Source organism: Aotus nancymaae, unplaced genomic scaffold, assembly GCF_030222135.1.
Source record: "Aotus nancymaae isolate 86718 unplaced genomic scaffold, 86718_ANA_hifiasm-v0.15.2.pri h1tg000041l, whole genome shotgun sequence".
Lineage (NCBI taxonomy): Eukaryota > Metazoa > Chordata > Mammalia > Primates > Aotidae > Aotus > Aotus nancymaae.
The window spans coordinates 10,890,844-10,918,825 of record NW_026988455.1 but is presented as its reverse complement, the minus strand read 5'-3'; the positions used below and the strand labels follow the sequence as shown (position 1 = coordinate 10,918,825).

The 27,982-nt window shown below is 38.5% G+C and overlaps 1 protein-coding gene across 2 annotated transcripts; it reads right to left on the bottom strand.

Annotated features, from left to right (window-relative positions):
• Window positions 1-9: 9 nt before the first annotated feature.
• On the bottom strand, window positions 10-4,643 carry RANBP6 (RAN binding protein 6). 2 transcript variants are annotated; one of them, XM_012454528.3, is made up of 2 exons: window positions 4,498-4,608; window positions 10-3,382 (listed from the first exon to the last, which is right to left on the bottom strand). In XM_012454528.3, the coding sequence occupies exons 1-2, from the start codon at window positions 4,510-4,512 to the stop codon at window positions 1,316-1,318; spliced, it is 2,082 nt and encodes a 693-aa protein (XP_012309951.2). In that variant the 5' UTR covers window positions 4,513-4,608; the 3' UTR covers window positions 10-1,315. The 2 variants fall into 2 exon arrangements, with proteins under 2 accessions (XP_012309951.2, XP_012309950.2); XM_012454527.3 differs by having other exon boundaries at window positions 10-4,643.
• Window positions 4,644-27,982: the final 23,339 nt, after the last annotated feature.

Here is a 27,982-nt window from a genome sequence, read left to right as displayed (position 1 = left end):
ACAAACAACTACAGCAGTAACAGCTACAATTTATTGAGCACTTACTAGGTCTTAAATATTTGCTAAATACATACACAGTACGCACAATAGCCCCAGGAAATGACAGATGTATTTAAGTTTTGGATCAATGATTAATGATTAGCTGAGTAGAAAGCTGTTTTCTACCCTACAATAAGCTTGACATTAAAGATCGACATTCCAATTAATATAATTAACCCTGGATTTATAGAACTGTTTTCTCATAATGCACATCTACTGCTAAATGATTACTCTCAAAAGTTCCTTTCTTTTTCACGTTCAAAGAAAATTACATTCACTTTCCTCTCACTTTTACAATAGAATATTCTTCAGTGCTACTCTAGAATCTATTAGGAAATTCTTTGAAATAGAAATCAATTTAAGCCCTATAACCAGAGCTTCTCCTCTTGTTGAGCTGCTTTGCAGAGGGAAAATGGCATACATATACAAAATAATACTCTACTGAAACACACAACATTGACTCCCAAGAATATTGATTACATACTATTTGTCAAACACTGTTACATGCTACCAATGTTAGATGTGTCAGGACTCCCTTTTCAGTACTATGGTTCTTGGAGTCCTGGATAACTTAAAAAAAAAAAAGAGACTATTTTTTTAGTCTCTGTTTCTTTTGTTTTGTTTTCTTATTTTTAGTCTATATTTTTAGTCTGGCTAAAGAAATGTAAAAGTTCTCTCTCAGCCGGACACCTTAGGAACTAGAATATGGATATGTCCCACCTGGTTCCCAGGAGTACATTATGAAAAAGTTGATATGCATCCCACATCCACTGTAATATCTCAAAACTCTCCTAGTTCCAGCATCCTCCCATCACTACAAACACCAAGCGTATTAATCAAGGAGGGACAAGCCTGCCACTATATCCTTCACTCACAATTCCAAAGATGTGTGTCCTGGAAATTCTATCTTATTTTTGTGAGCTCTTAGCATATTGCAATAGCATGACATCTTCATATCAAGCATACTGTTTGGCTAGCATCAATAATAGTTCAAACAAATAGGAACAACTCACATACTTCACATCAACTAGGGGAAAAGTGACAAACATTGTAAGACAGCATGAAGCACAGGTTATCACCAAGGTCTGTGTTTGGGAGATAAAACATGCAAGATAAACAGAGGACTAACATTGACTAATTCTGGAGAAATGTGGGGAAAAACCATAAACTGCTTAGCAGGGAGAAAACAGTTCTCTGATTTATAATAAAATCCATTCAAAACACTTATTTGTAGTTACTTTTATGGTAGATCATATTCAAGTTATATTAAAGTGCTTCAGGCAAAATTTAGCAACTCCTGTAAGGCTTCCTGCTGTTCATCATCAAGTTGGGATACACATTCCAACCATAAATCTTCAGAAGTCTGTACCTGACGCACGACATTAGCTAGGCGTTTGGCACAAGGATCTTCATAGTTAATAGTCTCATTAATTTTTCCTTCTGCAATTATACTGATTATTTTGGGAAGATTGGAATTATTTGGACCAATTACAACTGGGTGGTTACTTTCAATTAGGTCACAGAGAAAACTGAAAGTCTGAATAGCTTCCTCTTTATCTTCATGGAGTGGAAGCCATGATAACCAATGTGGAAGAACTTCATCTACATTTACACAGTTAGGCTTAAACTTCAAAATCTTCCCTATTGCTGAGATACAGTTCTCTGTAGCAATGACATTTTTTTTGGTTTTGGAATTTGCACACTTAATAACTTTTACCAGCAGTGGAACAGCTTCTGAACATAAAGAACGATAATCATCTCCACCAAACTGTGCCATTACACCCAGGCCATAAGCAGCAGCTTGCCTGACTTCAGGGTTGTTATCTCGCATATTTAGTAGCATTGGCCACCGAAAATATTCTACATATTTAAATGAAGTTGGACTGCAGTGCTCTATGATGTCATCAAATATACACAATCCCCACTGTCTGTCTGGCCATGGCCTACTTGAACAAATTAGATTTACAATCAATGGCAGTAGTTGTTCAAACCATGGTAAAATCTTTTCCTTATAAGTACTAAATAATGAGTGCAAAATATCTGATACTTTGATCAGAATATAAACATCACATTCATCCTCATCTTGCAGAGACATCTCAACCTGTTGATCATAGTTTTCTTCCTGTCTTTTAACCTGTCTCAATTCTTGGTTTTTAAAGTGCCCTTCAAGTTTTGCTTTCAGTATTCCTCCCAGTTCTTCCAGGTGTTCATCATTAAGGCAGCCATCTCCCATAACTTCAATGCACTTTGCAAAAGAATTCATTATTTCCGAGAGCACATCTGTATCCGGTTCAGTACCAATAGCCTTAATTAAGGGGTCACATATGAATTGCCACATCTGTGCAAGATACTCTGGGCCATGAATTCTTGCACATTCCAGGAGAAAAGGCATGGACTCTGCTGCTGCCACTCGAACATTGTCATGGAAATAAAATTTCAGTAAAGGAACCATCAGCCTCACAACTTGTTCTGTATATTCCACAAACCCTTCCCTTAACTCCTTTGCATAGTAAACCAACATCTGGCAAGCAGTTGCTTTTGCTTCAAGTCCTGAAGTTTTAATTCCAAAACTCTGCTGGTCTCCAAGATTTACAAATTGCCAGCCATCATCATCACTCATATTCTCCACATCCTGTGTGTCTAAGAGAGCAACATCAGGTTTAGCTGAAGCAGTCTTAATAAGAGGTTCAACAACCAGTGGAAGATACTGTTGAAAATCTTTCCCAAGAATTTTACACATTCTAGCCCATGCTGAAACCATGTAAGAGGTCTGAGGATCATCATCTTCCATATTATTTAAGTCTGTTTGTGTCTTCAACAACAGCTGCATCACATTTGATGCATCTTGCATAAATTTTTCCTTCCCAACAGCAAGACCAATATGGCTAATGCACTCAATAGTTTTTCCTCTCAGAAGCTTGAGGTCCTTCTGAACAGCAAGCTCAACGATGTGCTTTAGTGAGGGCATGAATATATCATAATATGGGACAAATTTTTCTTCTATTGTATCTGCAACTGATGCAATGGTTGTTATAAGTTGTTCCAAGGCTAACTTAGTTCCATTCCGAATCAACTCTTGAAGTTTAATCACCAAGATGGAATGTAGATTTTTCACCATACCATCCAAATACAGAACTAGCAATGATTTGGGGCAGTCTTCAATAAAAATAATAAGAGCAGAAGCTGCATGTGATTGCACACGCTGATTACCTTGATTTTCCATGGTACGTAACAGAGCTGCAATCACTGTTTCATGAAATTTCTTTTGGAAATTAGGTGCAAAATCTGTAGCCATCTGTCCAAGTGTAGTACAGGCTGCAGCCCTCACCCTTGGATGAGGATCCTGAAGAAAAAGCAAAACGGAGTTAACTGTTTCATCTAGTATTGATTCCATTTGTTGATGGCATCCTTCTCCAATGGCAGATAAGGCCATTAATCCAGCATGTCGGTATTTCCAGTCAGGGCTCTGAAGCATCTGCATGATATGCTCCTTGGTCATTGGTAAAACAACTTTTCCACCAAGCCCACAAGCCAGTCTGTCTAGTGCACTCTCAGCAGCAACTGCATTGCTGTCAAAATCATCTTCTTCCATTTCATCAGCATTTACCCAGTCCTCGTCATCTTGTAGATCAACCATCATTGCTAATATATGAGGAACTGCCTGTGCAATAATATTTGTATGTTTTTTCAACATTGGAGTGGCAGTTTCAGACAAGGTCACTATAACTTCTAGAGCCAGCTGGCGCTGCAGATTACTAAGCCTAGAGTCTCCACATAACTTCAAACTCAACTGTAGAGTATCTTCTAAATAAGGACCCAAGTACTTAGGTACTGTATCTGCAATCTCAACAAGGGATTCTAGCACTGAATCATCATCCTGGTAGCATGAGTCATTCACAGCCTGTAAGATTCCAGGAAGCAAGTCTGCGAAGTCTTTGAAAAGAGCAATATTATTCTCATTAGCAAGTACAAATGCAGCTGCAGCTCTAGCGGATAATGTCCTGATTGCTGGATGTTCTTGATCTTGAATACACTGGTCCAACAACCGTTTGATGATATCCAAATCATGCCGCTCTTGGGTCCCAAAAATCCCAGGAAAGTGCCAGAAAACGTGAAGTGCAACTTCCCATAGAACCACATTTTTAGAGTAGATTGAATCAATAAGAAACTTCAGACCCTCTGGCCAGTGGTTAGTGCCATCCTCATCTATCAAATTCCTGGCCAGCACTGCAAAAATATCACAAAGTTTTTTCCTCATGCTAGTATGTGTTTCTAACTTAACGGCCAGAATCAGTTCAATCTTAACATCCCTCTGAACATCAGCAGGCAGATTTGGATAAACCTCCTCAAACCCAGAGGACAAAAGCCGTCGGAGCAGTGCGGCAGCCATTTGTCTCACCTCATAACCTGCTCTTCTATTTCTGACGGCATCTAAGAGGAAGGTAGTCTTACACAGACCTGGGATATTTTCATAGATTTCCTCTGCTTGCCTCCGCACCATACAGCTTGGATTGATCAAGTTCTTCAGAAGCTGGTAAAACTCTTGCTTTTCCGAAACGATCGCCGGCACCCCTGCAGACGCGGTCGCTGCCATCGTGCTCTGTCAAAGCTACTGCGACCGGGAAGGAGGGAGGGGGGTCTGCGTCTCGAAGCAGTGACGTAGGCGAGGCGCCGGCGGAGATGGGCGGGGGTGTTTTTCCCTCCTCTGCCCGAAAGCCCTCGCTGTGCTCCGGCGGGCGGCAAGCCAGGTTTTGGAGAGACGTGAGAGCAGTGTGGAGGCCAAGGGCATCCTCCATTTGTTTTTCAATAAAATAAACGTGCACTTACAGGAGAAGAAAAGCATTGATTAGAATGGGAGTATGTCTGATTTTTTTTTTTTTTTTGATACAATGTCTCTGTCACCTAGGCTGGAGTGGAGCGGCGCGATCCCTGCTCACCGCAGGCTTGACCTCCTGGGCTCCAGTGATCCTCCCCGAGTATCTGGGATCACAGGCGCGCGCCACCACGCCCGGCTGATTGTTGTATTTTTTGTAGAAACGGAGTTTCGCCATTTTGCCCAGGCTGGTCTCGAACTCCTGGGCTCAAGTGATCCGCCCGCCTCAGCCTCCCAAAGTACTGGGATTATAGGTGTGAGCCACCGCTTCCAGCCAGATTATGAGTGATTTTTTTCATTTTATTTCTAAACTATATTGTTACCTTGATAATTTTAAAACAGTAAGTCTATCTTGGAAACATGCTAGTGAAAGAAACCAGTCACGACCACATTATGTATGATTCCATTTATATGAAAGGTACCAAACAGGCAAATCTGTATAACAGAAATTAGTTGTTGGCAGAGGTTGCTGGGAGGAGAGGATGGAGAATGACTACTAGGGTGTTTCTTTCTTAGTGATGAAATGTTCTAAAATTAATTGTGATGGTTGCAAAATTCCATGATTAGACTAAAAACCATTGAGTTGTACAATTTAAATTGGTGAACTGTATGGCATATACTTCAGTAAAGCTGTTTATAAAATAATAAGTGCGATAAAAAGTAATAATTACTTCCCCACTATCACATCTAATGCAGTAGAGTGGTAGCTCAAAATCTGGTGTGTATCAGAATCACCTGGCCTGTGGGTTATACTAAAGAATGGAAAAAACGACCGAGTAAAGTATGGTAGAAAGTGATCTGAACTACTAATCAGAAGACAGACTAACATCCTTGCCTTATTGCTAAATTAATTTTGCATCCTAGGACAAGTTACTCAAGATTTTCCTTGCATCTTGTCTAAACTGAAATACGAAGGGATACGATTACTAGAATCCTAACTACCCATTAGTGGGAAGCTGCTGAGGTTATTCCAAGAAACAAATGTTGATGAAACTAAATTCAGGCCGTTGTGTCAATCAAAAACAAATTTCATTCCTATAACAATGATTAGGTCTTACTTTTGTATTAGCACTTTGCCGCACTCTCATTGTGACCCTTATACACATTTGAGAGGTTGCTAGCATAGGTATAATACTAAATTTAGGTAAGAAGTGGAAACTAAGGGAAGTTACAGGATTTGCCTAATAAGACACACATGAGTCTCAATTCTACCTCTTCTGAAAGTGACACCGATGCTCTTTTCACCATACTGTTTCCCCATTAACTACTCTTGGTTTTGCAGCATGATCAGAGGCTTTCACTTATCGCAAAATCTGTCTTAAACTTTTCCAAGCAGTCTTAATTTTAATTTTGTAAAATGCTGCTTCATATACCCATAAAAATTAGAAAATCGTAGCTGTTACATTAACCAGATGATAGACAAAGTAGGTAGTCTCATAAATTACATTGTAATATGAAACAGAGCTATTCTCTAAAACAGCATTTTTCATTCTGTAGACTGTAAACCAACTGCATTAGAATTGCTTGGGATACTTATTTTAAAATATAGATGTTAGGGACCAAGCTCTTATTAACCCAGAATTTTGGGGGGACTGAAGCCTAAGAATGTACAATTTTAACCAGCATATTGGGTTTTTATATAAATACCAACATTTCAGAATCCCTGATGAGATCAATTCTGGTTCTGATTCCAAGATTGTGACTACAGTTGTGCATCATTGGTTTTCTTTCTTTTTTTTTTTCAAAAGAGTCTTGCTAAAAACAAACAAACAAAGAGTCTTGCTGTCACCTAGGCTGGAGTACAGTGACACGATCTTGGCTCACTGCAACCTCTGCCTCCTGGGTTCAAGTGATTATCCTGCCTCAGCCTGTGGAGTAGCTGGGATTACAGGTGTGCACTACCACGCCCAGCTAATTTTTTTTTTTTTTGGTAGAGACATGGTTTCACTATGTTGGCCTGGCTGAAAATTCGTGACCTCAGCCTCCCAAAGTGCTAGGATACTACAGGCATGAGCCACTGCACCCAGCCTATTCATTGCTTTTCTTACTGTTCCTTGAAAAAGTCTAACTGGAGGGCCTTTGCATTTGCCATTTCAGAAAATGTTAATAAGTGTGTGGAAAAAAGACTTTTCTTAACACTACGTCCATTAGCATATGAATTAAAAATGACAGTGATACACCACCACAGACTTAACACAATGCTTTAAGTTTAGAAGTCTGACAAAGCTACGGGTTTCTTCGCATGTGGAACAACAGGAAACTCAGTTATATTTTTGTTGAGAGTATAGGTAAATTGGTACAACCTCTTTGAAAAAGAAGTTTGTGCCAGGTGCAGTGGTTCATGCCTGTAATCCCAGCATTTTGGAAAGCCAAGGCAGGCGGATCACCTGAGGTCAAGAGTTCGAGACCAGCCTGGCCAACATGGTGAAACCTTTTTTCTACTAAAAATTCAAAAAAATTAGCTGGGGGTGGTGGGGCGGGTCTGTAGTCCCAGCTATTTGGGGAGGCTGAGGAGGGAGAACTGCTTGAACCCAGGAGGCGGAGGTTGCAGTGAGCCAAGATTGCACCACTGCACTCTAGCCTGGGTAATAGAGGGAGATTCTATCTCAAAAAAAAAAAGAAAAAGAAAGAAAGAAAAGAAAAGAAACAATGTTTGAAAATTTCTTGGTTAAGATTATGCAATTATTTAATTATTCTCTCAGCAAGTATTCATTGAGAGTATACTCAAGCATAGTGCTGAGTGCTGGCATTAAAGATTAAATTTGTGAAGATATGTGAATCTCATAGTAAACAGAAATAGTAAATGTCACATACTGTAGTAATCACTGTAGTAATGATAAGCCTGCCGTGGAGCCATATGGAGTTACAGAGGCAGCCAATTTACTCTGGGTATGGGGTTGATCCAGTAAAGCTTCCCAGAGGAGGTATCAGAGCTGACTTTTGAAGGATGAGTCCTCATTAACCATTTGAAAAGAAGAGAGAGTTGTTCTAAGTAAAGGGTACAGCTTTTTCAAACAGAGAGACCTTCAGGTATACTGTGATGAGAGTTCTACCAGTGTTTCAGCAATGCTGGAGCAGTGAGCATGGGATTTGAGGGGGCCGGGGGAAGATACAGGAAGCTGGAAGGAGGAAGACAGAAAGTTAAATAAAGGCCAGATCATGAAGGGTGTCATATTCCATATGAAGAAACTGGAATTTTTTTCCAAGGATAAGGAGTTGATTTTAATCAAGGGCTATGAAATGATCTAGTTTTAGAAATACAACTTTCACAGAATGTAAAAATAAAAACTCAAGTGTGAAGACTGGAGGCATTTATGAGGCCAATAACCTACTTCAGTTAAGATGGAAGTCTAAACCATAGCAGTGATGGATGGAAAGAAAAAAGGGCATGGATTGGCAAGGTTTTAAGGAGGAGAATTGATAGCACTCAAGGGACCTAGGAAATCTTGCCAAGTTCTGGCCTGGGTATCTGGTTATAGGTGCTGCTATTTACCTATTTATGTACCTATATATACCTATATATAAGTAAAGAACAATGTTAATGCAGATCAAAAGACGACTAACTCTTCTGGAGGGAAGAGACTTTGGTGAGTCCCAGGGTCCATATTTTGTTCTCTAGCTGCTCCCAAGTGCTATAGTGATGGTCATCATCTCACCAGTAGGAGCTAAACCGCATGCAGTTTAGGAAAATTACTTATGATCTTGTACTTTAGAAACACATAAACTGATTCAAAATCTTAAGATGCTTCCTTTTTAGATTGCATAATTCTTTTTGTGTTATTTTCCCGTCCTCTGCAGAACACATATCATATCCAAGATTCAAGACCAGGCTTGCAGATTTTGTTAGAGTTGAACAACTGTATTAAAGTTTGTAATTAAAATTGGGTTTGTTTGCACTAGTGAGAGACCATCTCAAGAATATTCCCACAAGGTGGCTCAATGCCAAACAATTCGGGTGTTTATTAGCAGCTCACCAGGTGGACAAAGTTCAATATAAGTTGCAAATATCTTCCAGGATCTGAGAGATTTAGAGTCAAATGAGAGGGATAGTATTACAATGGACATAGTTGACATTTTTTAAAAGAATAATCCAGAACCAAAAAACAAAACCAGAAAACAAAAAGTACCATGAAAGCTCCCATGGACCAATCTGAATATAAAAAAGAAGAATGCCTGCAATGATTAAAAAACATCAAATATATAAACAAAAGTGATGAGTTTCTAATGTGAAAAAAGGTCACTAACTCATTGATCATCTCTGGAGACTGCTAGGTCACTGATTCTGATTTTTTTTTTTTTTTTTTTTTTTCACATTTTAGAGATGTGGTCTTACTCTGTCACCCAAGCTGGAGAGCAGTGGCATGGTTCACACTGCAGCCTTGACATCCTGGGCTCAAGGGATCCTACCGCCTCAGCCTACCCAGTAGCTGGAACTTCAGGCACATGCCACTACATCCAGCTAATTTATTTTTATTTTATTTTTTTATTTTTAGTAGAGATGAGGTCTCACTATGTTGACCACGCTGTCTCAAACTCCTGGGCTCAAGCCATTCTCCCACCTCAACATCCCAAGGTGCTAGGATTACAGGTGTGAGCTACTGTACCTGGTCAAACTCTGAAATTTGAAAAAAAGAAATAAGATTTTTCCTTCCTTTCCTGTACAAACTGTATTTAAAAATAACCAAACAGTTGATGAGGAAATGTTCTTCTTTATAGAATTCCAGTTAATAATGCATAAAGGATATTAAAATCAGGAAATTGCTGTGTTGTAGCCAGTAATGAAATAATAAATTATTTAGGTAACAGTAACCAATGGATGTTAAAACCATTAAATTAAACACTGAGAATTTAATAAGGGGAATTAGGCTTAAGTCACCTAAAATCACTGATTAATCTTTATATGATTAAAGGTGGGATTAAACCAAAGATGTCATTTACAAGTTGTCTTTTAGCTCCATTTCCATACTTTCTTTTTTTTATCTTTTTAAAAATCTCTTCATCATTCAACTTGAATGCTTTCTATAACTTATTCTCTGATGCTGAGGTTAGGCCCTGGAAACAAATCTGCTTTTTTCATAGCTGGGTCACTGTTAGGTTGCACCAACAGAAGCCACTAGAAACTGAAGGATAAAAAGGGGACAGAAAAGGGATTAATCCTTCCTGTTTTTTCTGTTCTTGACTGGATTGCTCTAACAGTGGCCCTTCTGCCTGGTGGCAGCAGTTGCTTCCTTCTTGCAGGATCCTTAGAAACAAACAAAAAAACCACAAAAAAACCTAGTCATATCCCGTGTCTGCAGAGGTACCAGCAGTAGCCTGGGGTCAAGCCCTCCTCATTGGTTTTACCCACAGCTCAGGGAAGCCCCTCCACAGAGTTCAAAAGTGCCAGTTCCACTTTGTTCCCTCAGCTTTACTGGTGGTAACAGGTACTGCAGTTGTCATCTTTCAGTTACATTTTGCATCAGTGCTCTTTGATCGTTGAGCTCTCTCACAGCTGTATAACCAATCCCCTAAATTAAATCTCCTCTGGAAGTACATAATGTGGTTTCTGTTTTCCTGATTGGATCTTGACTCATAGGTCATTGAACGATGCAATAGGAAGTACATAGAACTACCTAAAAAGTATTTTTATTTTATTCAGGTTTGTTGAGGTATAGTTTATATGCAGTAAAATTCACCATTTGCAATTGATAAGATGGATTTTGACAGTGAGGTTAACATTATCATAATCATATATAGACCACTTTCATGACCTCAGAAACTTCCTTTGGGTCCCTCAGTAGATAATCTCCTTTCGTGCCCCTGGCCCCAGGTAACCACTGATCTGATTTCTGTTGCTAAAGCTTTGTTTTTTCTTTCTTTCTTTCTTTTTTTAATTGCATTTTAGGTTTTGGGGTACATGTGAAGAACCTGCAAGATTGTTGCATAGGTACACACATGGCAGTGTGATTTGCTGCCTTCCTCCCCATCACCTATATCTGGTATTTCTCCCCATGCTCTCTCTCCCCAACTCCCCACCCCCCGCTGTCCCTCCCCTATTTCCCCTCAACAGACCCCAGTGTGTGATGCTCCCCTCCCTGTGTCCACGTGTTCTCATTGTTCAACACCCGCCTATGAGTGAGAACATGCGGTATTTGATTTTCTATTCTTGTGTCAGCTTGCTGAGAATGATGGTTTCCAGGTTCATCCATGTCCCTACAAAGGACACAAACTCATCGTTTTTGATGGCTGCATAGTATTCCATGGTGTATATGTGCCACATTTTCCCTGTCCAGTCTATCATCGATGGACATTTGGGTTGGTTCCAAGTCTTTGCTATTGTAAAAAGTGCTGCCATGAATATTTGTGTGCATGTGTCCTTATAGTAGAATGATTTATAATCCTTTAGATATATACCCAGTAATGGGATTGCTGGGTCAAATGGAATTTCTATTTCTAGGTCCTTGAGGAATTGCCACACCGTCTTCCACAATGGTTGAACTAATTTACACTCCCACCAACAGTGTAAAAGTGTTCCTATTTCTCCATATCCTCTCTAGCATCTGTTGTCTCCAGATTTTTTAATGATTGCCATTCTAACTGGCGTGAAATGATATTTCAATGTAGTTTTGATTTGCATTTCTCTAATGACCAGTGATGATGAGCATTTTTTCATATGTTTGTTGGCCTCATGTATGTCTTCTTTTGTAAAGTATCTGTTCATATCCTTCGCCCATTTTTGAATGGGCTTGTTTGTTTTTTTTCTTGTAAATCTTTTTTAGTTCATTGTAAATTCTGGATATCAGCCCTTTGTCAGACGGGTAGGCTGCAAATGGGGAGAGGGAGAGTGGAGTGCACTCACTCTGGCAGCACTGGCATGGCAGGATGCATGAGCATGTGTGTGCTGGTGGAGAAGGGAAGGCTAGGTCCTCTAGCACACATGCACTGGCGACTTGATGGGGGAGAAGGAATGGCTGTGGGCAAGTGGAAGAGTCTGCAGTGAGGGGAGGGCACAGGTGGGCTGCTCTGTGTTTATGGGCAGCTCTGCTGGAGCACTCTGCTAGTCAGGCCTGGTCTGCCAGTAGAGAAGCTATGATGCAAGCCCTCAAGAGGTACCTGGGGGCTGACCTGCAAGCAGAAGAGGCCAGCAGAGCAAGGGCTGCTCAGGTCCAACTGGCCTCATGTCATGAATAAGACCACCACCCAGAGTTCAGGTGCAACAGTTTACCTAGGGCTAAAGTATCCTATGGGAGCAAGTTTAGCTTAGGGGGAATGGGTGTTCTTGGCATCCCCAGACACTCCTTCACCAAATCCTTTGAGCTCCTCTCCAGCTGCAGACAGCCACTGTCATCAGAGTATCAGCAGCAGAGAGCCCATCAGCGTTAACATGCACAGAGCATGCATACAGTCCTGTACCCACCAGTGCCCTGCCCTTGTGCTAACACCACCACCAATGTGAACACATGCAGTCACTGGCAGGAGCCCCACCTCCCTGAGTCATACTGCCACCACTGCTGCTGCAAGCACTCACATGAAGGCCAGTACCCCAGCACCCACTAGCATCCTGCTGCAGCTGATGAGGATGTACTCCATTGTGCTGCTGCTGACACTGCTGCTGACATGGGCAAATGAGGATGGATCTGACTGCCACTGCTCTATAAAGTCCTTTGGCTGGCACCACCCATCGCAGTGTTGTGACCAGCAGTCTGGGAGCACTTTGGTTCCTCCAGTGCAACAGGCTCCTAACCTTGAGGAGCCAGAGAACAAAGCTAGGATCTGATACCAGTCTCCAAGAGTTAGATCATGCAGCCAGGAGTCCTGAGCTGAGCCTTGCCCCACTAAAACCTTTCAGTAACGAAAACAGTCCACTGAAGCCTCTTTATATCACAATCAAACCACCAATGTCATCCAGTAGGATAAAAGAAAAAAAAGTCCATCCAAAGGATAGCAACTTCAGACACTGAAGGAACATCAGCCCACACAAGTGAGAAAGAACAAGTGCAAAAACTCTGTCAACTCAAAAAGCCAGAGTATCTTCTTTTCTCCAAACAATCACACTCATTCTCCAGCAAGGGGTCTTAACTGGGCTGAGATGGCTGAAATGGCAGAAACAGAATTCAGAATATAGACAGGAAGGAAGATCATCAAGATTCAGAAGAACATTGAAACCCAATCTAAGGAAGCTATGAATCGCAATAAAATGATACAGGAGCTGACAGACAAAATAGCCAGTATAGAAAAGAATGTAATTGACCTGACAGAGCTGAAAAACACACTACAAGAATTTTATAATGCAATTGCAAGTGTTAACAGCAGAATAGACCAAGCTGAAGGAGGAATCTCACAGCTTGATGACTTGCTCTCTGAAATAAGACAGTTAGACAAGAATAAAGAGAAAAGAATACAAAGAAATGAAGAAAAACTTCTGAGTAATATGGGATTATGTAGAGAGACTGAATCTACAACTCACTGGCATCCCTACAAGAGATGGGAAGAATGGAAGCAATGTGAAAACATATTTCAGAATATCTTCTACAAGAACTTCCCCAACATACATAGAGAGGCCAACATTCAAATTCAAGAAATACAAGCACTCCTGAAAAATACTTGACAAGAACGTAATTCCCAAGACACATAATCATAAGACTCTCTAAGGTCAAAATGAAAAAAAAAATGCTAAAGGCAGTTAAAATGAAAGAAAAAATTTTAAAGGCAGTTAGAGAGAAAAGACAGGTCACCTACAAAGGGAAGCTCATCAGACCTCTCAGCAGAAATTCTACAAGCCAGAATGAAGGGGGCCTGTATTCAATATTCTTAAAGAAAAGAAATTGCAACCAAAAATTTCATATCTGATCAAACTAAGCTTCATAAGTGAAGGAGAAATAAAATCATTTTCAGACAAGCAAATGCTGAAGGAATTTGTTATCACCAGACCTCCCTTACAAGAGCTCCTGAAAGAAGCAATAATACTGAAAGGAAAGACCATTACCAGCCACTACAAAAACACACTTAAGTACACAGACCAGTGACAATATAAAGCAACAACACAAACAAGTCAGCATAATAAACAGCTAGCAACATGATGACAGGATCAAATCCATGCGTATCAATACTAACCTTGAATGTAAGTGGGTTAAATGCCCCAATAAAAAGGCATTGTGAATAGCAAGCTCAATAAAGAAGCAAGACCCAATGGTATGCTGTTTTCAAGAGACCTATCTCACATTGAATGACACTCATAGGCTCAAAATAAAAGGATAGAGAAAAATCTACCAAGCAAATAGAAAATAGAAAAAAAGGAGAATTGCGATCCTAATTTCAGACAAAACAGATGTTAAACCAACAAATATTTAAAAAAGACAAAGAAGGGCATTACATAATGTTAAAGGGTTCTTTTCAAGAAGACCTAATTATTCTAAATGTATATGCACTCAACACAGGATCCTCCAGATTCATAAAAGTAGGGCTTAGAGACCTTCAAAAAGATTAGACTCTCACATAATAACAGTGGGAGACTTCAACATCCCACTGACAGTCCAAGATCATTGAGGCAGAAAATTAACAAAGATATTGAGTACTTGAACTCAACACTGGACCAAATGGACCTGATAGACATCTGCAGAACTCTCTACCCAAAAACAATAGAATATACATTCCTCTCATTTGCACATGGCATATACTCTAAAATCAAACACATAATTAGACATAAAACAATCAGAAAATTAAAAAAAAAAAAAACCATCAATATAATACCATCCACACTCTTGGACCACAGTGCAATAAAAATAGAATTTAATATAAAGAAAACAGCTCAAAACCATACATTTACATGAAAATTAAGCAACCTGCTCTTGAATGACTTTTAGACAAATAATTGAATTAAAGGAGAAATCAGGAATTTCTTTGAAACTAATGAGAACGAAGACAAAATAAACCAGAATCTCTGGGACACAGCTAAAACAGTGTTAAGAGGGAAATTTATAGCACTAAATGCCTACATCAAAAAAATTATAAAGATCTCAAATTATCAATCTAACATTACAACTAAAAGAACTAGAGAAGCAAGAGCAAACCAACTCCAAAGCTAGCAGAAGACAAAAAATGATCAAAATCAGAGCTGAACCAAAGGAGAGCGAGACATGAAAAGTTGTTCAAAAGATAAATGAACACAGGAGCTGTTTTTTTTTTTTTTTTTGAAAAATTAGTAAGACAGACCACTAGCTAGACTAATAAAGAACAAGCAAGAGAAAATGCAAACAAATACAATCAAAAACAACAAAGAGGATATTACCACTAACCCCATAGAAATATAAATAATCTTCAGAGACTATGATGAACATATTTATGCACATAATCTAGAAAATTTAAAAAAAAAATGGATAAATTATTGGAAACAATACAGCCTCCCAAGGCTGAACCAGGAAGAAACCAAATCCCTGAACAGACCAAAACTGAATCAGTAATAAATAGTCTACCAACCAAAAATAGCCCTGAAGCAGTCAGAGTCACAGCCAAATTCTACCAGATGTACAAAGAAAAGCTGGTACCATTCGTATGGAAATTTTTTCAAAAAATTGAGGAGAAGGGACTCCTCCCCCACTTACTCTATGAGGCCATAATCATCCTGATACCAAAATCTGGCAGAGACACAACAAAAAAAGAAAACTACAGGCCATAGCTGGGTGTGGTGGTGCACACCTGTAATCCCAGTTACTTGGGAGGCTGAGGCAGGAGAATCACTTGAAACTGGGAGATGGAGGTTGCAGTGAGCCAAGATTCCACCACTGTCTGTACTCCAGCCTGGGTGACAAGAGTGAAACTCAAAAGAAGAAAGAAAGAAGGAAAGAAAGAAAGAATGAATGAAAGAAAGAAAGAGAAAGAAAAGGGAAAGCAAAGAAGGAAAGGAAAGGAAAGGAAAGGAAGAAAAAAAACTACAGGCCAATATCCTTGATGAACAACTGATACAAAAAACCTCAACAAATACTAGCAAATTTTATCCAGCAGCACATCGAAAATCTAATCCACCACTGTCAAGTAGGTTTTATTTCTGGGATGCAAGGTTGGTTCAACATATACAAATCAATAAACATGATTCATCACGTAAACAGAACTAAAGAGCAAAACCACATGATCATCTCCATAGATGCAGAAAAGGCTTTTGATACAATTCAATATCCCTTCATGTTAAAAATTCTCAACAAACTAGGTATTGAAGGAACATACTTCAAAGTAATAAGAGCCATCTATGACAAACCCACAGCCAACATCATACTGAATAGGCAAAAGCTGGACGTACTCCCCTTGAAACTGGCACAGGACAAAGATGCTCTCTCTTACCACTCCTATTCAACATAGTATTGGAAGTCCTGGCCAGTGCAATTAGACAAGAGAAAGAAATAAAAGGTATACAAATAGGAAAAGAGAAAGTCAAACTATCCTTGTTTGCAGATGACATGATTCTATATCTAGAAAGCCTCATAGTCTCATCTGGAAAGCTCCTTCAGCTGATAAACAACTTCAGCCAAGTTTCAGCATACAAAATCAATGAACAAAAATCATTAGCATTCCTATACCCCAACAACAGCTAAGCTGAGAGCAAAATCAGGAAGATAATCCCATTCACAATTGCCACAAAAAGAATAAAACACTTAGGAATGCAGCTAACGAGAGAGGTTAAAGATCTCTATATTAAGAATTACGAAACACCCTGATACAAATCAGAGATGACACAAACAAATGGAAAAATACTCCATACTCATGGATGGAAAGAATCAACATTGTTAAAATGGCCATACTGCTCAATGCAATTTATAGATTCAATGCTATTCCTATCAAACTACCAATGACATTCTTCACAGAACTAGAAAAAATGATTTTAAAATTTATATGGAACCAAAAAAGAGCCAGAATGGCCAAGGCAATTCCACTCAAAAAGAGCAAAGCAAGAGGCATCATGCTACCCAACTTAAAACTATGCTACAGGGCTATAGTAATCAAAACAGCAGGGTACCAATATAAAAACTGACACACAGTCCATGGAACAGAATAGAGAGCCCAGAAATAAGGTTGCACACTTAAAACCATCTATCTGATCTTTGACAATGCTGACAAAAAGAAGAAATGAGGAAAGGACTCTCTTTTCAAAAAATGGTGCTGAGATAACCGGCTAGTCATATGCAGAAGACTGAAACTGGACCCCTTCCTTATACCATATACAAAAATCAACTCAAGATGAATCAAAGATTTAAATGTAAAACTCCAAACTATAAAAATCCTGTGAGACAACCTAGGCAATACCATTTTGGACATAGGGACAAGCAAAGATTTCATGACAAAGATGCCAAAAGCAATCACAACAAAAGCAAAAATTGACAAATGGGACCTAATTAAACTAAAGAGCTTTTGCACAACGAAAGAAACTACCAACAAAGTAGACAACTTGCAGAATGGGAGAAAATATTTGCAAATTATGCATCTGACAAAGGTCTAATATCCAGCATCTGTAAGGAAAAACAAACTTACGAGAAAAAACAACCCCATTAAAAAGTGGGCAAAGGATATGAACAGACAATTTTCGAAAGAAGACATACATGCAGACAATATGTGTATGAAAAAAAGTTCAATTTTACAGATCATTAGGGAAATTCAAATCAAACCACAATGAGATATCATCTCACATCAGTCAGAATGGCTATTTAAAAATAAAAAAATAATAGATGCTGGCAAGGTTGCAGAGAAAAGGGAATGACAACACATTGTTGGTGGGAGTGTAAAATAGTTCAATCATTGTTGAAAGCAGTGTGTTGATTCCTCAAAGAACTAAAAATAGAACTGCCAGTTGACTCAGCAATCCTATTACTGCTATATATCCAAAGGAATATAAAATCATTCTACCATAAAGACACATGCACACATATGTTCATTGCAGCACTATTCACATGGCAAAGACATAGAATCAACCTAAATGCCCAACAATGGAAGAATGGGTAAAGAAAATCTGTTATATATACACTATGGAATACTATGCTGCCATAAAAAGGAATGAGATCACGTCCTTTGCAGGAACATGGATACAGCTAGAGGCCATGACCCTTAGCGAACTAATGCAGGAACACAAAACCAGATGTCACAGGTTCTCACTTATAAGTTGGAACAAAATGATGAAAACACATGGACAAAAAGAGGGAAACAACAGATACAAGGGCCTACCAGAGGTAGAGGATGGGAGGATAAGAAGAACAGAAAAAATAACTCTTGGGGACTAGGCTTAGTACCTGGATGATGAAATAAGCTGTTAATCAAACCCCTGTGACACAAGATTACCTATAAAACAAACCTGCACATGTACCCTGAACCTAAAATAAAAGTTTAAAAAAACAAAATTAAAAAACTAAATAGATGAAGATGAAATATTTTCAAAAGTCCATAAAGCAAAAAAATTGCCTATCTAGCTTTGTTGGGAAAAAATAAGTTCTTCATCTTTAATGGCATGTTGAATATTGGAAATCTTATAAGCATGTTTAAATAAATATAAGAAACTCAATTAGGTATAGCAAAATACATATCTGTTAGAAAGCAATGAAATAGAAAACCATATGGCAAATCTTTTAAGAGTTACCCTTTAAAGAAGTGTTACAAATATGCAAGACCAATCAATATATACCAATAAAACTGTTTTAGGATAATTTATAGAATGTGACTACACAGTAACAGTGAAAGTACTTAAAAAGTCAGTGTCAAAGGTACAAAAGATTTATATCCTATATTCTAAATGAACAGAGAAGATAATTTATTGACAAAGAAATATACAATCTAAGTCACAACATGAAAAATTTCCAATTATGGTACCAATTAAAGCAAAGCAAAATAAGGATACAATCACATTTCTACTTAACTATCCAAGATAAATCAAACCAACAACATAACATTGGTGAACTGTTAGAAAATAAATATATTGCTGGTAGTCCTTGATGACTTTGCTGAGAATCTAGAGCAGTGGTTACAAAAGTCTTTGATGTACCAATTTCATTTTGAGCAATAGATCCTAAGTGGATGATATAAATGAAAACAAAAATCAGATATACGTTTCTCCACAGTAGATGTATGTTAGAGTACTGAAAAACTGAAAATAACCCAACAATGGGTGAAATAATTGTTGAATTAACAATGATACTTTTTTCAAAACATATATATATGTGTATATACACATAAATATTTTTTATTTCAATACCTTTTCTGGTACGAGTGGTTTTTGGTTACATAGATGAATTATATAGTGGTCAAGTCCAAAATTTTAGTGCATCCGTCACCTCAATAGTGTACAATGCACCCAATATGTAGTTTTTTATTACCTACCTCCCTTCTATTTTACCTTCTTCTGAGTCTCCAATGTCTATAATACCACTCTGTATGCCTTTGTGTACTCATAACTTAGCTTCCACTTAAAGTGAGAACATACAGTATTTGGTTTTCCATTCCTGAATTACTTCACTTAGAATAATGGCTTCCAGTGCCAACCAAGTATTTCAAAAGACATTATTTTTATTTTTTTAATGGCCGAGTAGTATTCCATATTGTATACGTACCACATTTTCTTTGTTTTTTCTTTTTTTTTTTCTATTTTAGGAGTAAATAACTTGTTTTGACACATTTTCTTTATTCACTCGTCAGTTGATGGGCTGTAGGTTGGTCCCATATCTTTGCAATTGTGAATTGAACTGTGAAAAACATATGCGTACAAATGTCTTTTGATATAATGACTGACTTCTTTTTGTTTGGGTAGATACCCAGTAGTTGTATTACTAGGTTAAATGGTATATCTACTTTAAGTTCTTTGAGAAATCTCCATTCTGTCTTCCACAGAGGTTGTACTAATTTACATTCTCACCAGTCACTGCTGGTGAGCATTCCCTTTTCACCACATCCCCGTCAACATCTATTTTTTTTTTTTTTTTTTGACTTTTTAGTAATGGCCATTCTGGCTCAGGCAAGGCGGTATCTCATTGTGGTTTAAATTTGTATTTTCCTGATGATTACTTATGTTAAGCATTTTTTCATATTTTTGTTGGCCACCTATATATTTTCTTTTGAGAAATACCTATTAATGACATTTGTCCACTTTTTTAATGGGATTATTTTTTTTTCTTGCTGATTTATTTGAGTTCCTTACAGATTCTAGATATTAGTCCTCTGTCAGATGCATAGTTTGCAACAAATATTTTATCCCATCCTGTGGGCTGTCTGTTTATTTCTTTTTCTTTTCTTTCTTTCTTTTTTTTTTTTTTAAACAAAGTCTTGCTCTGTCACCCAGTCTGGAGTGCAGTGGTGTGATCTCAGCTCACTGGAACCTCCACCTTCCAGGTTCAAGCAATTCTTCTGCCTCAGCCTCCTGAGTAGCTGGGACTACAGGTGTGTGCCACTATGCCAAGCTAATTTTTGTATTCTTAGTAAAGATGGGGTTTCACCATATTGGCCTGGCTGGTCTCGAACTCCTGACCTCGTGATCTGCCTGCCTCAGCCTCCCAAAGTGCTGAGATTACAGGTGTGAGCCACTGTGCCTGGTCTCTGATGCTTATTTCTTTTGCTGTGCAGAAGCTTTTTTAGTTTAATATAGTTCTACTTACGTATTTTTGTTTTTGTTGCCTTCACATTGGGGGTCTGGCTATAAATTCTTCTTTGGTTTCAGGTCTTAGATTTAAGTCTTTAATCCATCTTCAGCTGATTTTTGTATATGGTAAGAGACAGGGGTCCAGTTTCATTGTTCTACATGTGGCTTGCCAGTTTTCCCAGCACAATTTATTGAATAGGATGTGCTTTTCTCAATTTATATTTTTTGTATGTTTTGTCAAAGATCAGTTGGTTGTAATTATTTGGCTTTATTTCTGGGTTCTCTATTTTGTTCAATTGGTCCACATATCCACTTTTATACCAGTACCATGCTGTTTTGGTTACCATAGCCTTGTAGTATAATTATAATTTGAAATTAGGTAATGTGACGCCTCCAGATTTGTTCTTTTTCTTGAGGATTGTTTCGATTACCCAGGCTTTTTAAAAATTCTATATGAATTTTAGGATTTTTTCTAATTTTATGAGGGTATTTCTTTCCTCCTCCTCCTCCTCCTCCTCCTCCTCCTCCTCCTCCTCCTCCTCCTCCTCCTCCTCCTCCTCCTCCTCCTCCTCCTCCTCCTCCTCCTCCTCCTCCTCCTCCTCCTCCTCCTCCTCCTCCTCCTCCTCCTCCTCCTCCTCCTCCTCCTCCTCCTCCTCCTCCTCCTCCTCCTCCTCCTCCTCCTCCTCCTCCTCCTCCTCCTCCTCTCTTCTTTTTGAGATAGATTTTCAGTCTTGTAGTCCAGGCTGGAGTGCAATGCAGTGATCTGGGCTCACTGCAACCTCCGCCTCCTGGGTTCAAGCAATTCTGCTGTCTCAGCCTCCTGAGTAGCTGGGATTAAAGGCACCCACCACCATTCCCAGCTTTTTGTATTTTTTTAATAGAGATGGGGTTACACTATGTTGGCTAGGCTGGTCCTGAACTCCTGACCTAAGGTAATCCACATGCCTTCTTAGCCTCCCAAAATGCTGGGATTACAGGCGTGAGCCACCACACCTGGCCTGATGTGGGTATTTTCATAGGAATTGCATTGAACCTGTAGATTCCTTTGGGCAGTATGGTCATTTTCACAATACTGATTCTTCCAATCCAGAGGATGAGATGTATTTCCATCTGTTTGTGTCATCTATGATTTCCTTCAGCAGTGTTTTGTAGTTCTCCTTGTAGAGCTCTTCTACCTCTTCGATTAAGTATATTCCTGAGTTTTATTTTATTATTTTCAGCTAAGTGTAAAAGGGATTGAGTTCTTGATTTGATCCTCAATTTGGTCACTGTTGTTATATACCAGTGCTACCGATTTGTGTACATTGATTTTGTAACCTGAGACTTCACTGAACTAATTTATCAAATCTAAGAGTCTTCCAGAGGAGTCTTTAGGGTTTTCTAGGTATACAGTCATGTTATTGGCAAACAGATAGTTTGACTTCCTCTTTTCCAATTCGTGTGCCCTTCATTTCTTTCTCTTGCTTGATTGCTCTGACTACCATTTTCAGTACCATGTTGAATAGAAGTTGTGAAAGTGGGTATCCTTGTCTTGTTCTAATTCTTAGGGGGAATGTTTTCAACTTCTGCCCATTCATATGTTGTTGGCTATGGGTTTGTCATATATGGCTTTTACTATTTTGAGATATGTTCCTTCTATGCCTAGTTTGTTGAGGGTTTTTAATCATAAAGGATGTTCAGTTTTATCAAATGCTTTTTCTGCATTTATTGAGATAATCATATGGTTTTTGCTTTTAATTCAGTTTATGTGGTGAATCACATTTATTGATTTGCATATGTTGAACCATCCCTGCATCCCTGGTATGAAACCCACTTTATCACGGTGAATTTTCTTTTTGATCTGCTGTTGGATTCAGTTTACTTAGTATTTTACTATGTTGAGAATGTTTGCACCTGTTTATCAGGCATATTGGTCTTTAGTTTTCTTTTTTTCTATGTCCTTACCTGGCTTTGGTATCAGGGTGATATTGGCTTCATAGAATTAGTTAGAGAGGATTCTTTCTTCTGTAATCATTTGGAATAGTTTCAGTAGGGTTGGTACCAATTATTCTTCTTCTTTTCTTTTTCTTGAGACAGAGTCTTACTCCGTCACCTAGACTGTAATGCAAGGGCATGATATCAGCTCACTGCAACCTCTGCCTCCTGGGTTCAAGCGATTCTCATGCCTCAGCGTTCCAAGTAGCTGGGATTACAGGGGTACACCACCGTACCTGGCTAATTTTTGTATTTTTAGTGGAGACAGTGTTTCATCATGTTGGCCAGGCTGGTCTTAAAGCCCTGACCTCAGGTGATCCACCCACCTTGGCCTCCCAAAGTGCTGGGATTACAGGCATGAGCCACTGCACCCAGCCCCAATTCTTCTTTAAATGTCTGGTTGAATTCAGCTATGAATCCATCTGGCTCTGGGGTTTTTGTTGTTCTTGGCAATTTTTCCTATTAATGATTCTATCTCACTGTTGGTTATTGTGAAGGATTTTTATTTCTTCCTAACTTAAGGTGGAAGAGTTGTGTGCTTCCAGGAATTTAATGATTTCCTCTAGATTTTCTAGTTCACGAGCACAGAGGTGTTCATAGTCGTCTCAAATGATCATTTGTATTTCTGTGGTGTCAGTTATGATGTCTCCATTTTCATTTTTAGTTGATTGATCTTATTTGAGTTTTATCTTTTCTTGGTTAATTTAGCTAATTGGTCTATCAATTCTGTTTAACTTTTCAAATAACCAACTTTCTGTTTCATTGATCTTTTGTATTTTTTGTTTCAATTTCATTTAGTTCTGCTTTGATCTTATTTTTTATTTTCTTCTGCTTGCTTTTCTTTTCTTGTTGCTCTAGCTCCTTGAGGTGTAATGTGAAGTTGTCAATTTGTGATCTTTCAGCCTTTTTAAAAATATTAATGTGTTTTATTATATCAATTGAGAGTCACAGAGCTTCACATACTCTGATCAACCCAGGATATGCATCAATAAAAGGAAATATTATTTATTCTGATGACTTTGAGATAGCAAAAAGCAAAAAGACAACAAAAATAAAAGTTTAAACATTAGATTCAGCTCATTGACACCTTTGGAAATGGCTTATTTTGACGTTGAAAATCTTCTGATTTGAAAATAAATCTTGGGTAGGCATGGTGGCTCATACCTATAATCCTGGCACTTTGGAAGGCTGAGGCAACCAGCTTGGCCAACATGGCGAAATCCTGTCTCTACTAAAAATACAAAAATTAGCCAGGTATGGTGGCACATGCCTGTAATCCTAGCTACTCAGGAGGCTGAGGCATGAGAACTGCTTGAACCCAGGAGACGGAGATTGTAGTGAGTTGATATTGCGCCACCGCATTCCAGCCTGAGGGACAGCATGAGACAGTCAAAAAAAAAAAAAATCCACAAAGAAAAAGAAAAGAAATCTTAACATTATGTCAGGGGATTAAAAAAAAAAAACAGTTACTGTGTAAGGGAAAGTCTTCGTTGAAAAAATAAAATCTAAAGCCTAAACTGGCTGTTTTTTTTTTAAAGGCAAACAAATAAAAGAATGGAATATATTCTATAGGCCACAAGAAACTTGGGTATAAATTAAGTAGTTCATAAAACCTGAGGCAAAGACTTCAAAAACAGTACTCTCTTAAACAGGGATAAAATGCTCTATTATATGTTTTTTATTTCAAAGGGCAGAACAGTTTAGGCATAAAGGAGTTATGTGTAAAACTGTGTATAAGTTAACTTTCATAGTGTTGTAATTTCTCTTTCTCCAAAATCCATTTTCTATTATGTTTAAATTTTGATATGCTGAACTGAAAGGAAACTTTATGAAGTATATAGAGTAGATTAAGAGAACCTTTTCTTTCCTCCCAAATCCAATTTCTTTCAGGCTTTTTGATGCAGGCATTTAGCACTGTAAACTTTCCTCTTAGCACGGCTTTTGTTGTATCCCAGAGGTTTTGATAACTCATGTCACTATTGTCATTCATTTGAAGAATTTTTGAACTCCCATCTTCATTTAATTTAACCCAGAAATCATTCAGGAGAAGTTTGTCTAATCTCCATGTATTTGTATAGTTTTGAGGGTTCCTTTGGAGTTGACTTCTAGTTTTATTCTACTGTGGTCTGAGAAGATACTTGACATAATTCCAATTTTTAAAAGTTTATTGCTTTGTGGCCTATAATACAGCCTTTCTTGGAGAATGTTCCATGTGCTGATGACAATAATGTATATTCTGCAGATCCTGTGTAGATGTTCTGTAAATATCTGTTAGGTCCATTTGTTTTAGAGTGTACTTTAATTCCAGTGTTTATTTTTTACTTTCTGCCTCAGTGATCTAGCTAGTGCTGTCAGTGGAGTGTTGAAGTCCCTCACTATTATTATATTGATGTTGATCTCTTTTCTTAGGTCTAATAGTAATTGTTTTATGAATCTGGGAGCTCAAGAGTTAGGTGCATATATATTTAGGACTGTAATATCTTCTTGTTGGATTGATTCTATCATTATTGTATAATGACCTTCTTCATTTTTTTTTTTAGTGTTATTGCTTTAAAGTCTGTTTTATCTGCTATGAGAAGAGCTATTCCAGCTTGCTTTTGGTTTCCATTTGCATGGAATATCATTTTTCACTCATTTACCTCGAGTCTATATGAATCCTTATGCATTAGGTGAGTCTCTTGAAGACAGCAGATATTTGATTTGTCATTTAAAAAAATCCATTCTGCCAATCTGTATCTTTTAAGTGGAGCATTTAGACCATTTGAATTCAATGTTAATAATGACACGTGAGGTACTGTTCCAGTCATCATGTTGATTGTTACCTAGATACTTTGGTATCCTCATTGTGTTACCGTTTTATAGGCCCTGTAATTTTATGCTTTCAAGATGTTCTATTCTAGTGCACATCAACCTTTTGTTTCAAGATTTATAACTCTTTTTAGCGTTTCTTATAGGGCTAGTCTGGTAGTGACAAATTCCCTCACCATTTGCGTGTCTGAAAAAGACAACTTTTTCATTTATGACAATTAGTTTTGCTGGATTCAAAATTCTTGACTAACAGCTATTCTGTTTAAAGAGGCTAAAGACAGGATCCTAATCCCTTCTGTCTAGTAGGTTTCTGCTGAGAAGCTTTCTGTTAGTCTGAAAGGTTATCTTTTATAGGTTACCTGATGTTTTTGTATCACTGTTCTTAGAATTCTTCATTCATGTTGACTTTAGACAGCCAGATGACTTGTATGCATTGGTGATGTCCTTTTTGGAATGAATCTCCAAGGAATTCTTTGAGCTTCTTGTACTTGGATGTCTAAATCATTAGCAAGGCCAGGGAAGTTTTCCTCAATTATTCCCTTAAGTTTTCCAAACCTTTGGCTTTTTCTTTTCCCTCAGGACAACCAAGGATTCTTAGGTTTGGCCATTTTACATAATCTCATATTTCTTGGAGGATTTGTTTATTTCTTTTACTCTTTTTTTGTCTTTATTTTTGTCTGATTGGGTTAATTCAAAAGTCTTGTCTTTGAGCTCTGAAATTCTTCTACTTGGTCTAGTCTATTGTTAAAACTTTCCTCTGCATTTTCTAATCCCTAAATGTGTCTTTCATTTCCAGAAGCTCTGGTTGTTTTTACTTTAAAATATATATCTCTTTAGAATATTTTTTATTCATGTCCTGAATTGTTTTTTAAATTTCCTTATGTTGGTTTTCGCATTTCTCTTGTATCTTTTTGAGTAACTTAATAATCAAGCTTTTGAATTCTTTATCTGGTATTTCAGATTTCATTTTTTTTTTTTTTTGAGATGGAGTTTCACTCTGTCACCTAAGCTGGAGTACAGTAGCATAATTTTAGCTCACTGCAATCTCTGCTTCCCAGGTTCAAGCAGTTCTCCTGCCCCAGCCTCCAAAGTAGCTGAGATTACAGGGGTCCATCACCACGCCCACCTAATTTTTGTATTTTTAGTACACACAGGGTTTCAGGTTTCACCATGTTGTTCAGACTGGTCTTGAAATCCTGACCTCAGGTAATCTGCCTACCTTGGCTTCTCAAAGTTCTGGGATTACAGGCATGAGCCATTGTGTCCAGCCTAGATTTCACCTTGGTTTGGATCCACTACTGGATAGCTAGTGTGATCTTTTGGGGGTATTACAGAACTCTGTTTTGTCATATTGCCAGAATTATTTTTCTGGTTCCTTTTCGTTTGAGTAGACTATTTCTTCTATTTATTTTTGAATTTATTTTTGATTCAACTGTATTTATTTTTTAATTTCCTTTTTTCTCCCTTGAGGATGTGACTTTAATGATTAGAGAGTTTTATTTGTTTGTTTTTGTTTTTCATATATATAACCTAATTCAGCTCTGAGTGCTTTCAGGGGTAAACATTCTTTATGAGTTTCTTAGTTATAAAGAGTCTTTTTATGATTAATTTCTCAGATGCTGGGTATAGTAGCAATATGCATGGCATGTGAGCAGTTCCTTTCACTGTCTCCTATGGGAATGGCAGAGGTCTCTTGAAGCTTATCTCACTTCCCAGTGGTGTGCAATTTTTATTTATTTATTTTTGTCCCCAGTATTTTATTTACTGGGTTAAATAGTTCAGGCTTCAGGGCCAGTAGAGGAGGTGTCCACGGTTAAACACTGGCTGTGGCTAAAGCAGTTGGGTAAATGTAATACTCAATGGTGGGCAGAGGTCCTAGCCTTGACAGAAGTGACTGAGGGAGCTCCCAGCGAAACGCACTGAGGTCTTATTGGGGGAAATGTAGGAGCCACCTCAGCTTCCCTGACAGTTCAGCAGGAAAGCTATCCAACTTCCAGTCACACTCCTAACCCAGTGTTCCGGCTATTCAGATCAAACAGGCACCTCTTTTCATTTGCAGGAAAGTCAATATTCCATGTAGAGAGGGATGGTGACTGCTCCTTGTGCAAGTCTGAACCTGGAGGGTACTCTTTTTGTGGGAATGCAGTCACTCTAAAGTCTTCCCAAAAGGCTGTCTACTGTTTGCACCCATGCTGAGCTCCTTTGGGAGAAGCCCATCTGTGTCTGCAGTAGTGAGTGAGGGGAAGAAGAAATCCCCTTTTCCAAGACCCTTCATGAGCACCAGGGCTGCCTGTTGGGGTAGAGTTACAGACTGTCCCCTACTGAGCTCAGCACCACATCTGTACTTCTGCTGAAATAAACTTCCCACAAGAAGAAAGTCCTGGGATGCAAGGCTTGGCACATGGATTCTTTTGTCCCATGGGGGTACTCTCTTGATGTGGTGCACCCCCCTTTCCACAGGAGTAGGAGTCCCTGAAAACCAGACTACTGTGAATGCTGCTGCTATTCTGTGTCTAGCTGCCCAGCTGGGCTGCCATCCTCCAGGCCAGTGCTGGGGAATGTCTACAAGGGATCCAGTGATGTGACCTGTCCTCAAGTCTCCCAGCAGTGGGTACCAGCACCAGGTCACATAGAGGTGGCTGAGGAGTAATGTAGACTCTGTGAGATTCCTTGGTTATAAATAGCCTTGGTGTGTTGGCTTTCTC

What these genes read in the sequence shown, in the direction of transcription:
- RANBP6 (XM_012454527.3), bottom strand. Translation starts at nt 4,633, where the DNA reads ATGGCAGCGACCGCGTCTGCAGGGGTGCCGGCGATCGTTTCGGAAAAG.